This window comes from Ursus americanus, chromosome 5 (genome assembly GCF_024610735.1).
Source record: "Ursus americanus isolate L20-20 chromosome 5, mUrsAme1.1.p, whole genome shotgun sequence".
Taxonomy (NCBI): Eukaryota; Metazoa; Chordata; class Mammalia; order Carnivora; family Ursidae; genus Ursus; species Ursus americanus.
The window spans coordinates 63,754,785-63,773,946 of record NC_142131.1 but is presented as its reverse complement, the minus strand read 5'-3'; the positions used below and the strand labels follow the sequence as shown (position 1 = coordinate 63,773,946).

The window sequence follows — 19,162 nt, the reverse complement described above, 5'->3', positions numbered from 1 at the left end:
TGAGCACGAAACCACTGCTTCTGGCCTGCTTTGAATGCATTTTCCAGAAATGATGAATATGTGGTGGTTCTTCATGAATACTCAAGCCTGGATCTGATTTGTGAGATGTTTTGAAGGGTTACTGTGGCTTTGTAATTGAGACTTTTTTCCCCTTGGGAAGTAACTGTTCTTCCCACAACCATTGTGGTTGCCTAGCAACAGGGAACAGTAGAACAGTCACAGGGATTCTGAAGCTAAGGAATGGGGATAGTTGATGTCTGTCCCATGGACGGGGTACACCAGTGGGCCTGACTGGAGATGGGAGAATGTTATAGCAAGAAATCTGTGGCCCCAGGGTCTGAAACCCTGGAGAGAATCAGGTGAGTTCCCCGCTCCTTCTGTCTCAAAAAAATTCATGGGAATTTCTAGATAAAGGAGATTTTACTCAGTGCTTCAAAGAAAACCTTTCTTTAAAGGCTGGGGAAAAACATCAAACAGACTTTTCACCTTATCCTGGAAAATGACCCCTTTCTTTGAATGGTGCTTTCATAGGGCAGGGGCTGATACACAATAGGTGTTCAATAAACATTTGTTGAATGAATAAAATGTCCCACACTTGCTCTTCTCAAAATCACATACTCACCCCAGCCATTTTATTGGCATGGGGAGGGAAGGCTGAGCCAGCCCTTTACTAGAACCACTGTAATGAAATGTCACCTTCACCACTCCCTTGCCAGGAGATATTCACAAAAGAAGCTAGGTCATTCCAACTCTCCGCAAAAACCCAAATCAACTCTGGCTACAAACATGGAAGTAAAATGCACCTCTATAATTGATCTGCAGTTAATCACTGGGAAATTCACATGTTGGCACAATATGCACTTCCCCTTCAAATGCAGAAATACCTGCCACTTCGCATTTTCTTTTAAGCCTGGAATAGGAGACCACACCTCCTCTGTAGAAAGAGCTGGATTGTGACGGGTGGTGTCCTGTGATACGTACACTGTAGCTCTGCTTAGTTAGGCTTTAAAATGTATTTTCATTACATGAAATGTGTGGGCCTTGTTTTTATTTGCTTTTCACCTTGGGTCTATGGTTCATGGATGCTGTGGGAAATTCACAAATCCCCCAAAACTTTATGTGAGATGTTGTTTCTATGTGCAAAAGGTCTGTGACCTTCAAATGATTAATAGTCTTTGGGAGGGAAAGAGTCTTTTGTCTGTTAAAGAAAATGAAATTTAGCAAATGCTCATTTTCTTTTAAGTTCCCTGAACACAGCACCTAAAGAGATAATATGTCAATGTGCTGACAATCAGAGAGATGAACATAACGTTACCGAATGAAGAGAAAATGCCCTTGATTAACAACTTTCAAATGTACAACCAGCAGGGAGGCCAAGTGGAAAGCAGCACTGTGCTCTCACTGCAAATTATCACTGGTGTTTTTGTTCTCCTGGTATATGGAACTGAGCGTTCCATGCAAGTAGAGAGCAGGGCTTTGGGCCTGGACACAGCTGAGTACATACTATCTTGGCTAACCCTTAGGTGGATTCACCTCGAAGCAGGAGCAAACTGGTCCCATGTGCCTGATGGTCTGCACTACTTTTCCCTCCATCCTTCTTCTCTTCTCATGCCCTTGAGACAGATATTCTCTACAGTTTATAGAAACCAAATGGGAATTTGCTCCTATGTTGGTCTAAGAAAAGAGGGTTAGGCCTTGGATGTGATTAACCTAGGGAATGAAGAAGGCATTTTTCCAGGAAATTCTTTCCCATAAGAACTGGGTGCTCAATAGCTGTACTTCCAAACCAGTTTTATTAAAATCTTTTATTCACATGGACTAAGTGGGAACTGATTCCTACCCCCACAAAAACAGGGCAAAAAGTTTGGAAAACAGATATTTCACTGGAAGGAAGGAAATATTTATGTTCACTTGTCACTTACGGAGAAAAAAATGGCTGTAAAGCTGAAATGTCCTATTAATACTCCCTGCCGATAGAAATTTAAAGGATTTTCTCAGTTTTTCCATGAACCCCAAAGTAAAACAAAACCACTGCAATAAAAACAAGCTTCATGAATACATTTGCTAATTCTCATTTGTTTTCTCTCAAGGCTAATAGGCTTTCTAAAGCTTTTTTCTCCTGAGTTATGCTACAAACATGACTTGTACTGTGTATGCTGAGTAGCTATGGTTACTCTGAGGCCATGACTCATGACCTTTAAATATTATTGTCAGGCAGCCAAAGCTCCCTCACTTTTAAATCAGTAGTTTTGTTTCAGGCATTATTAAAAGAAGGTGGCTTCGAAGAGTACTTTCTCTTGTACATTTGTGGCACATCGGAATAGGCACATAAGGGTACTGTGCCCACAATGTTTTGTATTTTTTGTTTGGCTTCATTCAGTGATCGTGTATTAATTTTTTTGCGTGGTATGTCACTGGGTGAATAAATAACAAAGATATTCCTTATCCTCTAGGAGATATCACTGAGGAGTGCAAAAACCTAGGTTGACAAATAATTATTTACATGATGAAATGTAATCAGGGCTACAAGAGACAGACGTCCAAACACTGCTTGTGGACACAGAGGCAAGAAACACTTTTGACTGGTAGGATCAAAGAAGCTTCAGAAAGAGGCCGAATTTGAGTTGTGGTGTGAAGAACAGGTAGGATTTTGACAAACATAGAAGAGAGCAAGAGCATTCTTGTCAGAGGAAACAACCAAAGAAAACACACACTCTGGGAACACGGGGTAGTACAGTTTGATGAGAATATCATCTTTGTGAGATGCACTCATAGAAGATAAAATTAGTTAGAAGGTAAGAGGGGGCAGCTTATTAAGGTCCTTCAAAACCATTTCTTGTCTTGTCCAGCAACGTGATGACAAAGTTTGTTTTCCATTTCATGATAAAGAGGTACTGTCAAGTAGAAAGCACCAAAATACTGGTTTTTGCTGATTTGGTATGATGCGAGAAGAGCAATTACAACCCTCAGAACCCCAGCGTGTCCTTCCACTGAGTGGGAATCTAATTAATTTTGTTCAATAGTCACTGATTACTTTGTGAACATTTTAAAAGCTTTTAAAGTTTTTGAAAAGTGAAAGACATGCGCAATAACATGGAAATAAAACAATACATTCTTTAGGGAGACAGTAGGATGGAAAATAATAAAAGTACCCTGCTATTTTAAAGTTAGGCTTATTGGTTGGCAGCAGCAGAACAAGAAGTTAAGATTGGGGGTTTACTACATCATCCATTTATTTATTCATTCTTTAAAAAAACATTTATGGACTATCCTAGCCCTGTTCAAGATGCTAAGAAAAGAGTAACAAAATAACAATAGAAAAAATTCCCTATCTTCAAGAAGTTTGCATTTTCAGTTGGGAAGAGACATAATAAAAATAATTAATAAGCAAATTCCATGGTATTCTAGAAGGTGGTAAGCATAGCAAAGAAAAATTAAGCAAGGTCATGAGGATGGATAAAAGGCAGGAAGGTTAATTTTTTTTTAAAGCTTTATTTATTTTAGATAGAGAGAGCAAGCACTCAAGGGCGGGGAGGAACAGAGGGAGGGGAACAGAGAGAATCTCAAGCAGACTCCCTGCTGAGTGTGGAGCCAGACTCAGGGCTTGATCTCATGACCCTTGAGCTGAAATCAGGAGTTGGATGCTCAACCCACTGAGCCACCCAGGCACCCCGAAAGGTCAATTTTAAAGGAGGGTACATATGGTAGGTCTCACTGAGAAAGGATATTTGAACAAAGATAAGAAGGGAGTGGAAAAGAGTCAAGCAGACAAGTATGGAGTACATGTGCCTGGCATTAGGACTTGAGATGAGAGCCTATATGAAGAGGTTGAAGAACAGTGAGGAAGCCAGCAGGACTGATTGAGGAGAGTATCAGCTGAATTCAGAGAGGCAAAGGTGGAGTTGTATGGGAAAGGGAATTAGGGGTGGGATGGAATCCTACAGTGGACGGGAAGGGTGAATGGGTGAGACATCTGTAGGACCTCATATGCCATTATACAGGCTTTAGCTTTTATTTTGAATGAAATGAGATCCCTTACAGGAGGGTTTTGAGCAGATGAGTGAAATAATTTTTATGATGGTAGATGTACTGAAAATAGAATGGAATGGGCAAAGATGGAAGCAGAGAGCACCATAGGAGGCTAATACAATAATCCAGGCAGGAGCTGATGGTAGCGTGAGGCTTGGATCAGGGTGTTAGCAGTAGAGATGGTGAGAGTTGGCCAACTACTGGATATATTTTGACTGTAGAGCCAAGAGTTTCCTGTTGGGTTGGATATGGATTCTGAGACAAAAAGAGGAGTCAAAGTGTCAGCCTGAGTGAGTGGAAGGATGTTGTCATCATCAACTGAGATGGGGAAGACTGCAAGCAGAAGATTGGGGGTGGAAACTAGGAGTTAGGTTTGGAAATGGTGAAATGGAGATATCTATTAGACATCCCAGTGGAGATGTCAAGAAGGCAATTGCATGAATGAATCTGGAATTCAAGGGAGAAATCTGGAGATGTGTATTTGGCAGTGTATTCAGCACATGGACAAATTTAAAGCCATGAGGTTGGATGATGTCACCAATGGAGTGGATATGAATAGTGGACAGAGGAAGCCTTGGAGCGTGCCAAAGGTGACAGCTCAGGGAAAGAGAAAGACCATCAAAGGAAACTGAGAGGGAGCAGCAGGTGGGATGGGAAGTAAATCTGGGAACTTAGGACGCCCTGGAAGCCAAGTGCAGAAAGCCTGTCAAGGAGGAAGCGATGAATCATGTCAAAAGGCGTCAAGTAAGGTGAGATGTGACAAAGGACTACTAAACATAGTGATGTGGAGATCGCTGCTGAATTAAGTGCCGTTTCTGTGGAATAGTGCTTGTGAGAGTCTGTGGAGAGCTGCCTTAACAAAAAACAGGAGAAGAGACAGAATACAGCCTCGTCATAAAGGGGATCAGGGTCATCAAGCAGAAAGTAAAGGGTTAAGAGGGCTCAAGATGCAATAAATAACAGCATGTTTGTAAACTACTGGAAAGGATCCCAGAAAGAGAGATTGAGTGACAAACTGTGTAGGAGACAAAGAATTCCTCAAGTCTGCTGTTTCGAAGGATGATAGGCTTTCTTCCACTTTTCCTTTTTCTAGTTGAAATAAGAGATTTTGCAGGTTTTCAGAACAGACTGTACTGTTCAGACTGCTTATTCTCAAGAGAACCTTTAAAGGCTATTTTATCTTCTTTGAGTGAAGTTTACATTCCGTAGTTTTGATTTCCTTTAGAAAAGTTCAGAAATTAACATTTGGAGGAAATGCTTTACGACAATTATCTTCAACGTCACAGTGTAAAGATCTATTTGATGTGGGTGTGTGTGTGTGTGTGTGTGTGTGTGTGTGTGTATACAAGTGTGTGCACACCTGAAATAAAATTTTGGAATTCTAAACTCTTACTTTATTTCAGCACCACGTCTGCAAGTTCAGAGTCAAATACACAACAAAGAAACAAAAAACCGGTAAGAAATGGAAGTTTGCAAGACTTTTTTTTTAAAGCATTACAGTTAATAAAACTAACTTCTTTAATTAATGCTGAGATTTTCCTGATATAGTTTTGCTTTCACATTTTATTAGTAAGGATTTTAAAAATAAATCATGGAATATCCTTTTTTCTAGTAGAATGCTCCCAAGCGGGTAGAGTGCCAACTAAGCTATATTATTGGGCAGTAGGAAAGTTAGGTGCGCCGTGCTGTGGCCCACAATATCACGGACATCCTGGTTACTCCAAAGTATTTGCTTGTATGTGAGGAAATTCTGGAATTCAAACAAGGTACAGATTGGGTAAATCACATTATGCATTTTATTTAGGCTAAGGGTTAAATCACAGTCTATTCTAGATATTTCCAGTTCACGTTCTTTCATGTGGGCTGATGACATCCCTAGTTCTGACCCTTGAGATCTTGTCTCTTCCGTGAGCTTTCTTATGCCCTGGGACAGCTAGGTTCTTTCTACCTGAGCCTCATCTAGTACCTGTCCAGGCCTCAGGTAGCAAATGTGAAGGCTGTTGAGGAATGTTGCGGCTGGGTGATGGGGACATGGGAGCTCATTATACTAGTCCTCCACTTTTGTAAGAGAATTTGAGAATTTCCCTTAAAGAAAAAAATAAGCTATCTGTACACCCTTGATTCAGTTTTAGTAAGGATCCCCTAGACTCTTTCATAGACATTTCTGGAACAACCCTTTCTAATGTACAGGCAGTGTGGAATAGAAGAAAGAGCACAGGATTAGGAATCAGGCCCAAGTGTCCACCTCCAAGCTGTGTGACAGTAACCAAGTCATTTAAACTCTCAGTGTCTTATATTTCATCCATAGAATCAGAATACGAACTTTAATAGTCTACTTCGAATACGATGTCAGGGATGTGAAAATGGTTGGTAAAGCACCTACGGTTGCACTAGAGTACGGTTGGAGTGGATAGCATGCAAGCAGGCTCCCCTGTGGGCCAGAGGGCCTTGCTCTTGGATTTCTCGATTTCTTTCTGGATTCAGCAGCTCTGCCCTACCACTCCCGTCCCATCTCAGCATCACCAGCTAAGAACAATTCATCTAGTGAAGCGCATATCCAGAATTGTACTCCTGCCGTTATTTTTTTCAAAGACATTGACATTTCTTTTCTAAGGTACATTCATTTAACCAGGCCCCAGACAGACAGGACTTATCTCTCAAATCCATAATTATATTCAGGAGGAGGGTTTTGTTAAAGAAACAGAAGTCAAGGAAGACCAGCTTAGACCAGAACATGAATTTTATTAAAAATCTACTTGCTAACTGTAGTGATCATTTAATCTTACATTGCTTTTTTTCAGCTAGCAAAAAAAAAAAAAAAAAAAAAAAAAAAAGCCTAATAATGAAGAGTTTTAATACATAAGTTGGAGCTATTTACAATTCTGTTGCCCAAAGACAAAGTATCTCTCACCAGTACCATATGAAAACATTTTTTTTCTCCTCTTAGAACCCTTAGATTAGCAGTTAAATTGCAGTTTTAGAAATGAGAGACTTCAGCTCACCAATCTCCATTTACTGCCTTTCCCTCTAATAACGCTAATCAATTAGCACCCTAGAGGTAACCCTCTAGTTGGCTGAGTGTGACACTGAAAAGGACAAGGTGCCAATTACCACATTTAGGATTTCTGCCCAGGGCTCCCAATTAGCTTCCTGGAGTTCAGAATCCACTGCTTTCAATTTACATTTAATACAGTTGGGAGCCCTGGGGCTGCGAGTAGCTGGTTCTGCTGTGTTCTACTGGGTTTTTGCATTTCTAAAGGAATACATTGAGCTGGAGGAGGTTAGAATTCGAGACCTCCAGGCCAAAAGACATCCACAATTACTGCTGTCTGCTCACCATGCAATGCCTTTCAGATCTTGCCACTTTCGGAGTGGTCACTCAGCAGAGCCCATTCTGCTCCGTCCCATGAGGTCCATACCAGTTGCAGGTGGATTGCATCTGCCTCTTTTAAACAGTGGCAGTTTGCTTTAGCCGAAGACATTGAAATTGAAGGATGAAATCTGTTTAATTCTGTGACAATGTCTCCACCACCCACGCATAGTGAAACACGCTCCTCCTTCCTATCTGGAGATGGTGGTTTCCTGTTTGTCTTTAATACACTGTTCTCTGATTACTACTTTAATTTTTGGACTCTCCTGGTAAACTACATGCTTCGAGGGAGAACTGGCCTTTCTCTGCTCATCTCTGTGTCCATGGGACAGAGTCCCTGATAGCAAAGCAGCGCTCGGTCATTATTGTTTGAAATAGAACAAAGGGACTGAGCCCCAGGCATAGTCCTAGGTGATTGACAGAGGCTGTCCCTCTGTCCTTACAGCATCAGATGGCGGTGGGTTCAGAATCATCACTCTCATATTGATACTTTCGTTCTAATTATTACCATGTTAGTAATTAAGAAATTGAGATTCGGGGAGGTCAAGAAAGATTTCAGCTATCGAGTGACCAAGGAATATGTGTGCACCATACAGTAGGAACATTCTGGAATCATGAGGTGTTAGCTTTTTTTTAGATACACATCTCGGGTGCCAGGTTGTCCCTGTTTATCTGTACCCTATTCTTCTGGGCCTGTTGGAGGATTAGAATGTTATTTAAACTCTTGCCTTTGCTGCATTTTAATATCTTCTGACAGAGAACAGCTAGTGCATATAAATCACCTCATTTGAAGCTGTTGAGGAAATAAAAATTCTATTGTAAGGAGGCTTGACCTGAACCGGATACCTGGCTCAGGATTTCTCCCTCTGAACTCTTCCTGCCAACTGTGACACACGGAGATGAATGATGTAAAACACATGATCTCACTGGTTATGTGACATCTTCCAAAAGTGAGGATGTGGGTATGAATTCATTAACGCTAGAATATGTATGAAGTAGTTTGCTCATTGTGCAAAACTAAGCTTATTATAAAACCTCATAAACCATTTAGCTTTCAAGCTATAATTTAGCGATGACTTCATTAAAGAATCATTATCTTAGGTGCCAAAAATATGAAAGCACTTTTTTTGAATTTTTAATTTGTGAGGTCAAATTCATAGCACACTACAGAGAAAGACAGCTCTCCAAAACGACCTTAAGGTAGCTGAATGCATTTGCATTTGATAAACTGGGGAAGGCAAGCAATGCCTTAAATTGTGTCAAATTGTATAAATTCTGTTCTTTGAAGGCTTGGTATGATACAGTATTATGTTCACAGGGAACAGGTATTTGGTGGCATTCTTATAGTTCTAAATTTTAATATTCTAAAATGGCCTTCAGAAAATTCTCCCCATCGAGGAGCAAACTTTCAAATCATTTGTTAATATATTACTTGTGTTTTAAATGACCATTTCAAGTGATTTAAAGGAAATATTACTATTTATTCTTAGAATGAGATCAATATAGAACTGTATTTCTATGTATATTTAAACATAAAGATTTGTGGCTGTTCTAGGAAATTGGATTTTATATATGTATATAATATATATATAAATATAATATATATATAAAATATATAATATATATAATATATATAATATATATAAAATATATATATTATATATATATTTCACTTTAATTGGTGTGAAATGATGTCTCAGAACTTTTTATTTTGGATTTCCTTCTTTCCTCTGTTCTTTCTCTCTCCTTTCTTCTCCCTTTTCCTTTCCTTTCCTTTCCTTTCCTTTCCTTTCCTTTCCTTTCCTTTCCTTTCCTCTCCTCTCCTCTCCTCTCCTCTCCTCTCCTCTCCTCCCTTCCCTTCCCTTCCCTTCCTTCTCTCTTTTACTGTCAAGCAAACTTGACAAATTTGAACTGTACAAGTTGATGAGTTTTGACATACGTATACAAACCAGTCAAGAGAAGGAAACTGTTTATCACCCCCAGGAGTTTCTCATGCTCCTCTGTAATCTCTCTCAGCCACTTGTTCCCACCTGCCTATAGACCATTCTCAGGGAAGCACTGATCAGCTTTGCGTCACTGTGTATTATTTTGCATTTCCTCGAGCTTTATATAAATGGAGTCATACAGTATGTACCCCTTTTGCTGGCTTGTTTCACTTAGCAAAACTATTTTGAGCTTCATCTATGTTGTAGTGTGTATCAATAATTCATTTGTATTGACTAGTATCCTACCTAATTGAATGTATGTTTATCCCTTCACCTGTTGGCTGACATTCAGGTTATTTCCAGTGTTTGACGCTTACAAATAAAGCTGCTATGAACATTCCTATATAAGTGTTTGTGTGGACATACACTTTCTTTTCCTTTGGGTGAATACCTAAGAGTGAAACGATTGAATCATACGGTAGATATACTTTTAATTTTCTTAAAACCCATCAAGCTGTTTTTGAAAGTGGTGGTATCATTTTACATTTCCACCAGCATGTCAAGAGTTTCAGTTTATGTACATTCTCTCCAACCCTGTGAGGGTCAGCCTTCTAAGTTTTAGCCATTCTGATAGATATGGTGGTATCTCAGTGTGGCTTGAATTTGCATTTCCTTAATAGCTAATGGTGTGGAGCACCTTTTCTTGTGCTTATTTGCCATCCTTACGTCTTATTTGGTAAAGTATATATTGAAATCTTTAGTCCATTTTTAAATTGCTTGTTTCTTATTATTGGATTAGAGTTCTTTATGTATTCTAGACACAAGTAATTTTTCAAATATGTGTTTTGCAATTACTTTTGCAGTCTCTGGTTACTCTTCTCATTCTCTTAACAGTGTCTTTAGAAGGGCAGAAGGTATTAATTTTTATGAAGTCTAATTTATCACTTTGTACTTTCATGGATCAGGCTTTGGCATCTGATTTAAGAAATCTTAGCCCAAGGTCACAAATATTTTCTCTTGTTTTTTTTCCAGAAGTCTCATATTTTTAGGTTTTACATTTAGATCGATGGATTGATTTTGAGTTCATTGTGCTTGATGATGACTCAAAGCGGAGTCTCTCTCTAGGAATTTCCTTCAGCTGAAAGAGCTCTGATGCCCCATAGTCATCCTTCTTCATGGGATCGTCTTGCGTCCAGTGACTGGTTGATGCAGGGCCATAGGACCCGGTCTCTTTCCTTAGACAGAGGACAATTCGGAAAGGTCAGACCCGATCCACAGTCCTCATAGAATTGCTGAGGCTTCTGTTGCATTCCTGCTTCTCTTTCCCTTTAGAGGCATCACTCCCAAGAGTCACCTCCAGTGAGCTGCTCCCCAAGAACCCTAACTTAATAGAATCACAAAATCAAAACAGGTCTAACCTAATGCAAAAGGTTTTGCAAATGGAAATTCATAGGAAACGCAAAACAGCCACTGTGCTGTCACTTAGGACAAGACAAAAGATGGATAGATACTGTCATTGTAATTTTGATAGGCTTTCAGAGAAAAATTTCTTCATAGAAGAGATTTAATGAATATATGTTCGCAGACTTTAAGGAAGCAAAATATTTAATAAAGTATGATAATGTCCATTTATTCGATTTAAAAAATTGATTTTTTTCCCACAAAAGAACAAAAATAGTATAGAAATTGAGTCTTTACTTCTGGGGATCTCTGCTAGTTATCTAGATAGTATCTAACATTACTCTGTCTGGAAGAGTAATGCTACCTTCCCAGTTGCTGGGATGTGAGATAACTCATCCATTACAGTTTCTACCCATAGTTCAACCTCTCATATAGCTTCTTTCATCTTGAGATCTTACAATAATTGAGGGGCTGATTCATATCATACTCTCCCTCCCCCATCCCCACTCTGTCCCTGTAGAATCATCTCAAGTTCACCTAACCTAAATTGTACAGCCTAAATGTTATACATAAGCAACTTCAACAGAGATTTCAGATCAAGTAGTGCCTTGAGTGGTAGTAGTGACGGTAGACCTGTAACTGGTGAGAAGGACATTTCTTCCTTCAAGAAAGACCAAAACTTCAATTCAACTTAAACTGATTATCATTATTTTTTTGCATGCTATCAGTTGCAGGCAGCAGATGGCTTATATTTTATTTATCTGAAGAATTTATTTCTTCTTCACAACATCCATCCAAGCTGTAACGGAGAGGGACTCTATCACAGTTACTAAGAGACCCTCTGGATGGAAGCTTCACCTAGGGATGCGCTTCTGCAGTCCTCAAAGGTAGCAAATGAAGGAGGCATCAGTTGGAAGTTACATGCACCACTTCTTCATTAGTCAAAGAAGTCACATGGCTTAAAGCAGCTTCAAAAGCTGAGGAAGTGAAATCATATCATGAGCCTAGGAAAATTTTCAAAAATATGTTGGTGGAAAAAAATTACAGCAATATAAAACTAGCTTTAAAAAAAAAAAAGAATCAAACCTAAGGAAAAGAAAAAGAAATGCTAGATTGATACAAAAGAAAACACTAGCTCTAGAATTCTCATTTTAATCATAAGTTCTATTTAACTTGAGAACAGAGGCCATAAGAAAGATCTTAGTAGTTCAAAATGATGTTGGCCAAAGAACTAAGAAGTGTTCTTTAAAAAATGATCCTTCACAAGCAGTTGGCCCAAATGAACTATTTCCGTTTTAATCTCTATGATAAAGTATATGTATAAGAAACAAAAGGTCCTGTTTTCACATGCAAATGTGTTCCTCTATTTTTTTTTTAAATGTCAACAGGCAAAGAAATTTAAAAAACATGTGGCACTGAAACAGATTGTTTACAGATAGGATGTTTTTCAGAATTTCCCCAAGAGGCATCAGTGGCTGAAGCATTTGAGTGTCTGCAAATTTGCTTCATCAAATGCCCATGACATTTTTTTTCTCCATTTGGCATCTTTAAATGCCAAAAAGTTTCAAACAACAGGCACTATTTGGGGAAAGCATGCCAATTGGTGCTGTGTAGTGCTGACACATTTTATTTTCTGTGAGGGTGGAAATGTTGAGAAGTCTGTATGTATAGAAGGAAGGAAATCGTGAAATACAAAAATGGGACAGAAGTTAAGTGTATACATATTTAAATAGATGAAAGTTAAGTACATATATTTCATTTACTTCCAGGGCTACTCTGAATTGGTATTCTGAGTAAACCCAACTTTCACGTAAAATTTGCTCAACTTCTCAAACCTGAATGTTTAGATCAGAGGAAGACATGGCAAGAGGGACGTGTGTTTTCGGACCATCTAATCAATCATTCTGAGTCTGAGAGCACACTTCAATTGCTGTGGTCTGAAGAAAGAAACTTTCCAAAACTTCAAAATTTCCCTGACTGAGAATATCCTCCCAAAGGGCTAGGACAGTTATTCAATCTAGTCTTTCCCAAAGGAGTATGTCTCCTTGAGACTGGAACAGTGACCCCTGAGGAAGAAGCGCAAGGATGCAGGCTCTCAGGGATTAAGCTTGGCCTCTGGCTGCCCTCAGTCTCATCAGGCAGATAGAATAACATCGGCTTAATTTGTTTTGATAGCTTTGTTAAACTGAAATTTTCTGCTGGGAATAATAGCCCCAGGTTTTCATGTCAATAGCTGAGCCGTTTGTGTTAGATCAAGTATCAGAGTCAATTAGTTATTTCAAAATGTGTCTAATAATTTGAATCAATGTGATGTGTTATCTGTACTTAATGAGGTTCAGAGAAATCGAATGTTTCTCCAAGTTTGATTAGAGTTTGCTTCTTCAAAAAGTTGACTCTCTCCTTGGACAAATTGATGCATTAATACACAAGGATGAAAAGCTAATTTAGTCTCTGAAAATTCTATATCTTGTAAGAAAACTTACCACTATTTCACCACACTTATGAAGCATTTATAAATATTCAAAATAAGTAATAGAAAATATTTGTACCATCTATCACAGCATAATATTCTTAGTATGTTATGGTCTCATATAAATCAATGAGGAAAAAATTAGCCCTTAAAAAGAAAATGGACAAAGGACACAAATCACAATTTACCGAAGTCTTGAGACATACAGATATCTAATAAGATGTCCAAATTTGAAAATATCATATATTATGTCCAAATAATAGAAGGCCAAGACACTAAAAATTTCTAAACTTAGATACCATATTTACTTGTAAGTATGACAGATATAAAAAGAATTTAGAAGGAGAGGGTCCAAGATGGCAATATAGGAACACCCTGAACTCACCTCCTCCCACAGACATACCCAATCTACAGCTACATATGGATCAATTCCCTCTGAAAAGATCTGAAAACTAGATGAACTACTTTCTAAAGCAAAGTATCAAAGGACCAAAAGACATGGGTAGGAGAGGCAGAAACACAGTCTCATAAGCTTTTCACCCCTGGCCACAAACACAATAGGGAAGAACCTCACCAGACAGGCATGTCTCCTAAAGGAGCAAGGTATTGATGCCCCCTGCATTGGGCACCCCAGCCCCTGGGATCTGCACTAGAAAGATGAGCTGCCAGTATATCTAGCTTGGAAAACCAACAGTGCAGATGTCCAAGAATCCCAAAGTGCCAGGGGAAACTGAAATTTCCCCTTTTGGAGGGCTCACATGTGGTCTCACTCATCCCAAGACCCAGTGAAAACATAGCTTGAAAAGTACCTAGACTATATGTGAAGGAGATTCATTTGGTCATGTTGAGGCATTGGCAGGTGGGTGGGGGGGTGGGGAGGGGATGGCTGAGACACTACTCAGACATAGAGGCATTGGGGAACGCCACTGTTGCACTTTCCACAGAGCCTGCTAGGGCAAGAGGATGAACTCAGATACTGCACTCTCGTACGCCTTGGTGGCACAGCCAAGGGTGAGCAGTTGAGGCATTTGCTGAGGCAGGAGAGCATAGTTGGTTGCAGGCTCCCTGGATCTCTGGCTGGGGCAGGTGAGTGCAAACAGTTGTGCCATTCTCCTACTCCCATCCTAAAGCCAGCATGCTCTCACAGACAAGGTACTCCTTTGCTTCATTGCTAAAGCCTATAGTATACACAATCAAGACATCCCCACTGCTTTCCAGAAGTCCTGCCTACTACACTCTTCAGCGGTCTTGCTAAAGCCAGAGCGTGCATGCAGTTCCCACAGGGGACATCCCTTGATCACCTGGTGGTCTTGAGGACGGATGCTCCAAAGCTCCACAGGACTGTAACAACCAGAAAGACAGTTCTTGTCAGACACCATTCTCAGGGCACCATATAGACAGCAGGTTAAAAGACACCCTCAGTCTTTCTTGAAAAATGCCTATTTTCTTAGTCTGGAGCTTCAGCCTGACAAATAGGCTTCAGGTTTACCACACATTGAGGGCTAAGGAAGTATCCAGGGAATGTAAGCAGGGAGACACCATCCTTGTGTACCCCTTGGCCTCAATAAGACTTCTCAGAAACGGACTTAAACACTTGTCTGGAGCCCTGATTTTTCAACTCTTGTCCAGAGGACATGTTTAGATCTCCTGGTCTGGAAGTCAGCAGAGCTTACAACGTCAGTCCCACAGGACTGTATATATTGGCATAACTTTAAAAGCTGATGCTGGAGTCTGACTTCCAATCAATCTGAAACCAGGTGCTAAATGAGATTCCTCCCCTTGGATTACTGATAAGTCTTCACACACACCTAACAATGGGGGCATATCAAGAATAAGTCAGGCAGTTAAAATAATCACAAAAGTTCAAGAGACAACCAAGAGCTGGACAAGGTTGAAGGAGAAGAATTATCACCTTCACAAGGTCACTACTTCAAGACTGAGAGATGTAGCTGTTCTGCCTAATACATAGAACAAACTCAAAGAGTCAAGCAAAATGAAGGAATAGGGAAATGGGAAATATGTTCTAAACAAAAGAACAAGACCTTAATGATATGGAGATAGGTAACCCTCCTGATAAAGAATTCAAAGTAATGGTCATAAAGATGCTCACTGAACTCAGGAAAAGAATGGCTGAATGCAGTGAGAACTTCAACAAAGAAAGAGAAAACCTAAAGTACCAAACAGAAGTCACAGAGCGGAGGAAGACAATAACTGAAGGGAACAACATGCTAGAGGATTCAACAGCAGACTGGATGAAGTAGAAGACTGAATTAGTGAGCTGGAAGACAGTGTAGTGGAACTCACCCAAACAAAGCAGCAAAAAGACAAATGAATTTTTAAAAAATGAAAATAACTTAAGGGACCTTTACAACAACATAAAGCAGAATAGCATTCCCATTATAGAGGTCTCATAAGGAGAAGATAGAAAGGGTAGAAAACTTATTTGAAGAAATAAATGATAGATGAAAACTTTCCTAACCTAGGGAAGGAAACAGACATCCAGGTCCAGGAATTCCAGAAAGTTTCAAATGAAATGAGCCCAAAGAGAGCCACACTGAAACACATTAAAATAAAAATGTCAACAGTTAAAGATGAAGACAGAATCTTATAAGCAGCAAGAGAAAAACAAATTGTTATGTACAAGGAAACTCTCATAAGGCTATCAACAGTTTTCTCACTAGAAACTTCGCCAGGCAGAAGAGAATAGCATATTCAAAGTGATGAAAAAAAACTAAAAAACAAAAAATGTCCCACCAAAAATATTCTACCCAGCAAGGTTATCATTAATATCTGAAGAAGACATAAAGAATTTTCCAACAGGCAAAAGCTAAAGGAGTTCATCACTACCAAACTGGCCTTACAAGAAGTATTAAAGGGACTATTTTAAGCTAAAAAGAAGTGTCACTAGTTAAATACAAAAGTGAAAATCTCACTAGAAAAGGTAAATATAGTGTCAACCATTTATAAAGTTGCTAAGGAGGTTAAAACAAAAGTAGTAAAATTAACTAAAATTACAATTAGTTAAGTGATACATAAAATAAAAAGATGTAAAAAGTGACATCAAAGCATCAAATGTGGAGGGAACAAAAAATGTAGTTTTGGAATGTGCTTAAATTTAAATTGCTATTAATTTAAAATAGACTGTTAGATATGTAGGGTGATATATGTGAAATTCACAGTAAATACAAAACAAAAACTTATAGTAAATACAGAAAGGAAAATGAGAAAGGAATATAAAATAATACTAAAAATGTGATCAAATTAGAAGGGAAGAGAGAGAGCAAGAAGAAAGGAACAGAGAGGAACTACAAAAACAGCCAGAAAACAACTAACAAAATGGCAATAAGTATATATCTATCAGTAATTACTTTAAATAAAATGGACTAAATTTCTAATCAAAAGACATAGAGGGGCTGAATGGGTAAAAAAACAAGACAGGTACGTATACTGCCTGCAAGAGATTCACATTAGACTCCCAGACGCTGAAAATGAAGGAATGAAAAAAGGTATGCTGTGGGAATAAAACAAAAAGAAAGCTGGTATAGCTATAATCATAGCAGACAAAATAGACTTTAAAGAAAAGATTGTAATAAAAGACAAAGACAGGCACTACATAATGATAAATGGGTCAATTCAGTAAGAACATTAATATTTATGAATATATAGACAGCCAACATAAGAGCACCAAAATATATACAGCAAATATTAACAGACCTAAATGGAGAAATTTCCAGCAATACAATAGTGGTAGGGGATTTTAACATCTCACTTACATCAATGGATGGATCATCCAGGCAGAAAATTAACAAGAAACATCAGCCTTAAATGACACATTAGACCAAATGGACTTGAGATTTATTTATCTATATCTATATCTATATCTATATCTATATCTATATCTATATCTATCTATCTATCTATCTATCTATCTATCTATCTATCTATCTATCCAAAAGCAGCAGGATACACATTCTTCTCAAGTATACAAGGAACATTTTCCAGATGGATCACATGTTAGGCCACAAAACAAGTCTCAATGAATTCAAAAAGACTGAAATCATATCGAGCATTTTTTTTCAGATCACAATGCTATGAAACTAGAAATCAAATACAAGAAAACTGGAAAAACTAAAATAACATGGGGATTAAACATGTTACTAAACAACTACTGGGTCATAGAAGAAATCAAAGGAGAAATTTTAAAAATACCTAGAGACAAATGAAAATAGAAATATGACATACCAAAATCTACGGGATGAAGGAAAAGTAGTTCAAAGAGGGAAGTTAATAGCAATACAATACAGGCTTACCTCAAGAAACAAAAGAAATCTCAAATAAATAATTTAACTTTATACCTAAAGTAACTAGAAGAAAAAGGAATGAAGCCCAAAGTTAGTAGAAGGAAGAAAATAATAAAGATCAGAATGGAAATAAATGAAATGGAAACTAAAAAGATAATAGAAAAGACTAATGAAACTAAGAACTGGTTCTTTGAAAAGATAAATGAAAATGACAGTCTTTACCCAGATTCACCAAGAAAAAAAGAGAGATGGCTCAAATAAATAAAATATGAGATAAAAGAGAAGTTACAACTGATACCATAGAAATACAAAGGATATAAAGGGACTACAATGAACAATTATATGCCCATAGTGGATAAGTTCTTAGACATTTATAATCTTCCAAGATTGAATCATGAAGAAATAGAAAGCCTGAAGAGATCTATTAGTAGTAAGGAGATTGAATCTGTAATCAAAAATCTCCTAACAAATAAAAGTCCAGGACCAGATGGTTTAGTGAATTCTTCCAATCGTTCAAAGAAGATTTCATACCTATCCTTCTCAAACTCTTGCAAAAAATTGAAGAGGAAGAAAAGCTTCCAAACTCACTTTACTAGGCCAGCATTACCCTGATACCAAAACCAGAGACTAAATGCACACACATACATACACACACAGACACACACACATTACAGGTCAACATCCCTAATGAACAAATATGCAAAAATCCTCAGCAATATTTTAGCAAACCAAACTTAGCAATACATTAAAAGTATCGTACATCATGATTAAGTGAGATTTATTCCAGGGATGCAAATCAATCAATTGATAGACCACTTTAACAAATCAATCAATTTGATAGACCACTTTAACAAAATGAAAGATAAAAATCATATGATCATCTCAATAGATGCAGAAAAAACATTTGACAAAATTCGATATCCATTTATGATAAAAAGCGCTCTACAAAGTGGATATGGAGAATGTACCTCAACATACTAAAGGTCATTTATGACAATCCCATAGCAAATATCATACTCAATGATGAAAAGCAAAAGCTTGTCCTCTAAGACCAGGAACAAGACAAGGATAGCCACTAATCCCACTGTTATTCACAGAATGTTCAAAGTCCTAGCTGTAGCAACTAGGCAAGAAAAAGAAACAAAAGGCATATAAATTGGAAAGGACTAAGTAAAACTCTCAGTATTTGCAGATGACATGATACTATACACAGAAAACCCAAAGAATCAATAAAAAAAACTGTTAGAGCTAATAAATGAATTCAGTAAATTTGAAAAATACAAAACTAATATGCAGAAATATGCTGCATTTCCATATACTAGTAATGAACTATCAGAAAGAAATCAAGAAAAAAATCTGATTTACAATCACATCAAAAAGAGTAAAATAGCTAGGAATAAATTTAATCAAGGAAGTGAAAGATCTGTACACTAAAATCTGTAAGACACTGATGAAAGAAATTGAATAAGACACAAATAAATGGACAGATATTCCATGCTCATGGATTGGAAGAATTCATATTGTTAAAATGTTCATATTACACAAAACAATCTATAGATTCAATGCAATAAAAATTCCAATGACATTTTTCATAGAACTAGAACAAAAAATTCTAAAATTGGTATGGAACCACAAAAGACCCCAAATTGCCAAACGATCTTAAGAA

At 37.9% G+C, this 19,162-nt stretch overlaps 1 protein-coding gene across 1 annotated transcript in view; it reads left to right on the top strand.

Annotated features, from left to right (window-relative positions):
* The first annotated feature begins 240 nt into the window (after positions 1–240).
* CCDC192 (coiled-coil domain containing 192) overlaps positions 241–19,162 on the top strand; it is a 193,605-nt gene continuing 174,683 nt past the window's right edge. Inside the window, 2 exon segments of the mRNA XM_087862334.1 lie at positions 241–359; positions 5,433–5,484. Of these exon segments, the coding sequence (XP_087718460.1) occupies positions 241–359; positions 5,433–5,484 (171 nt within the window).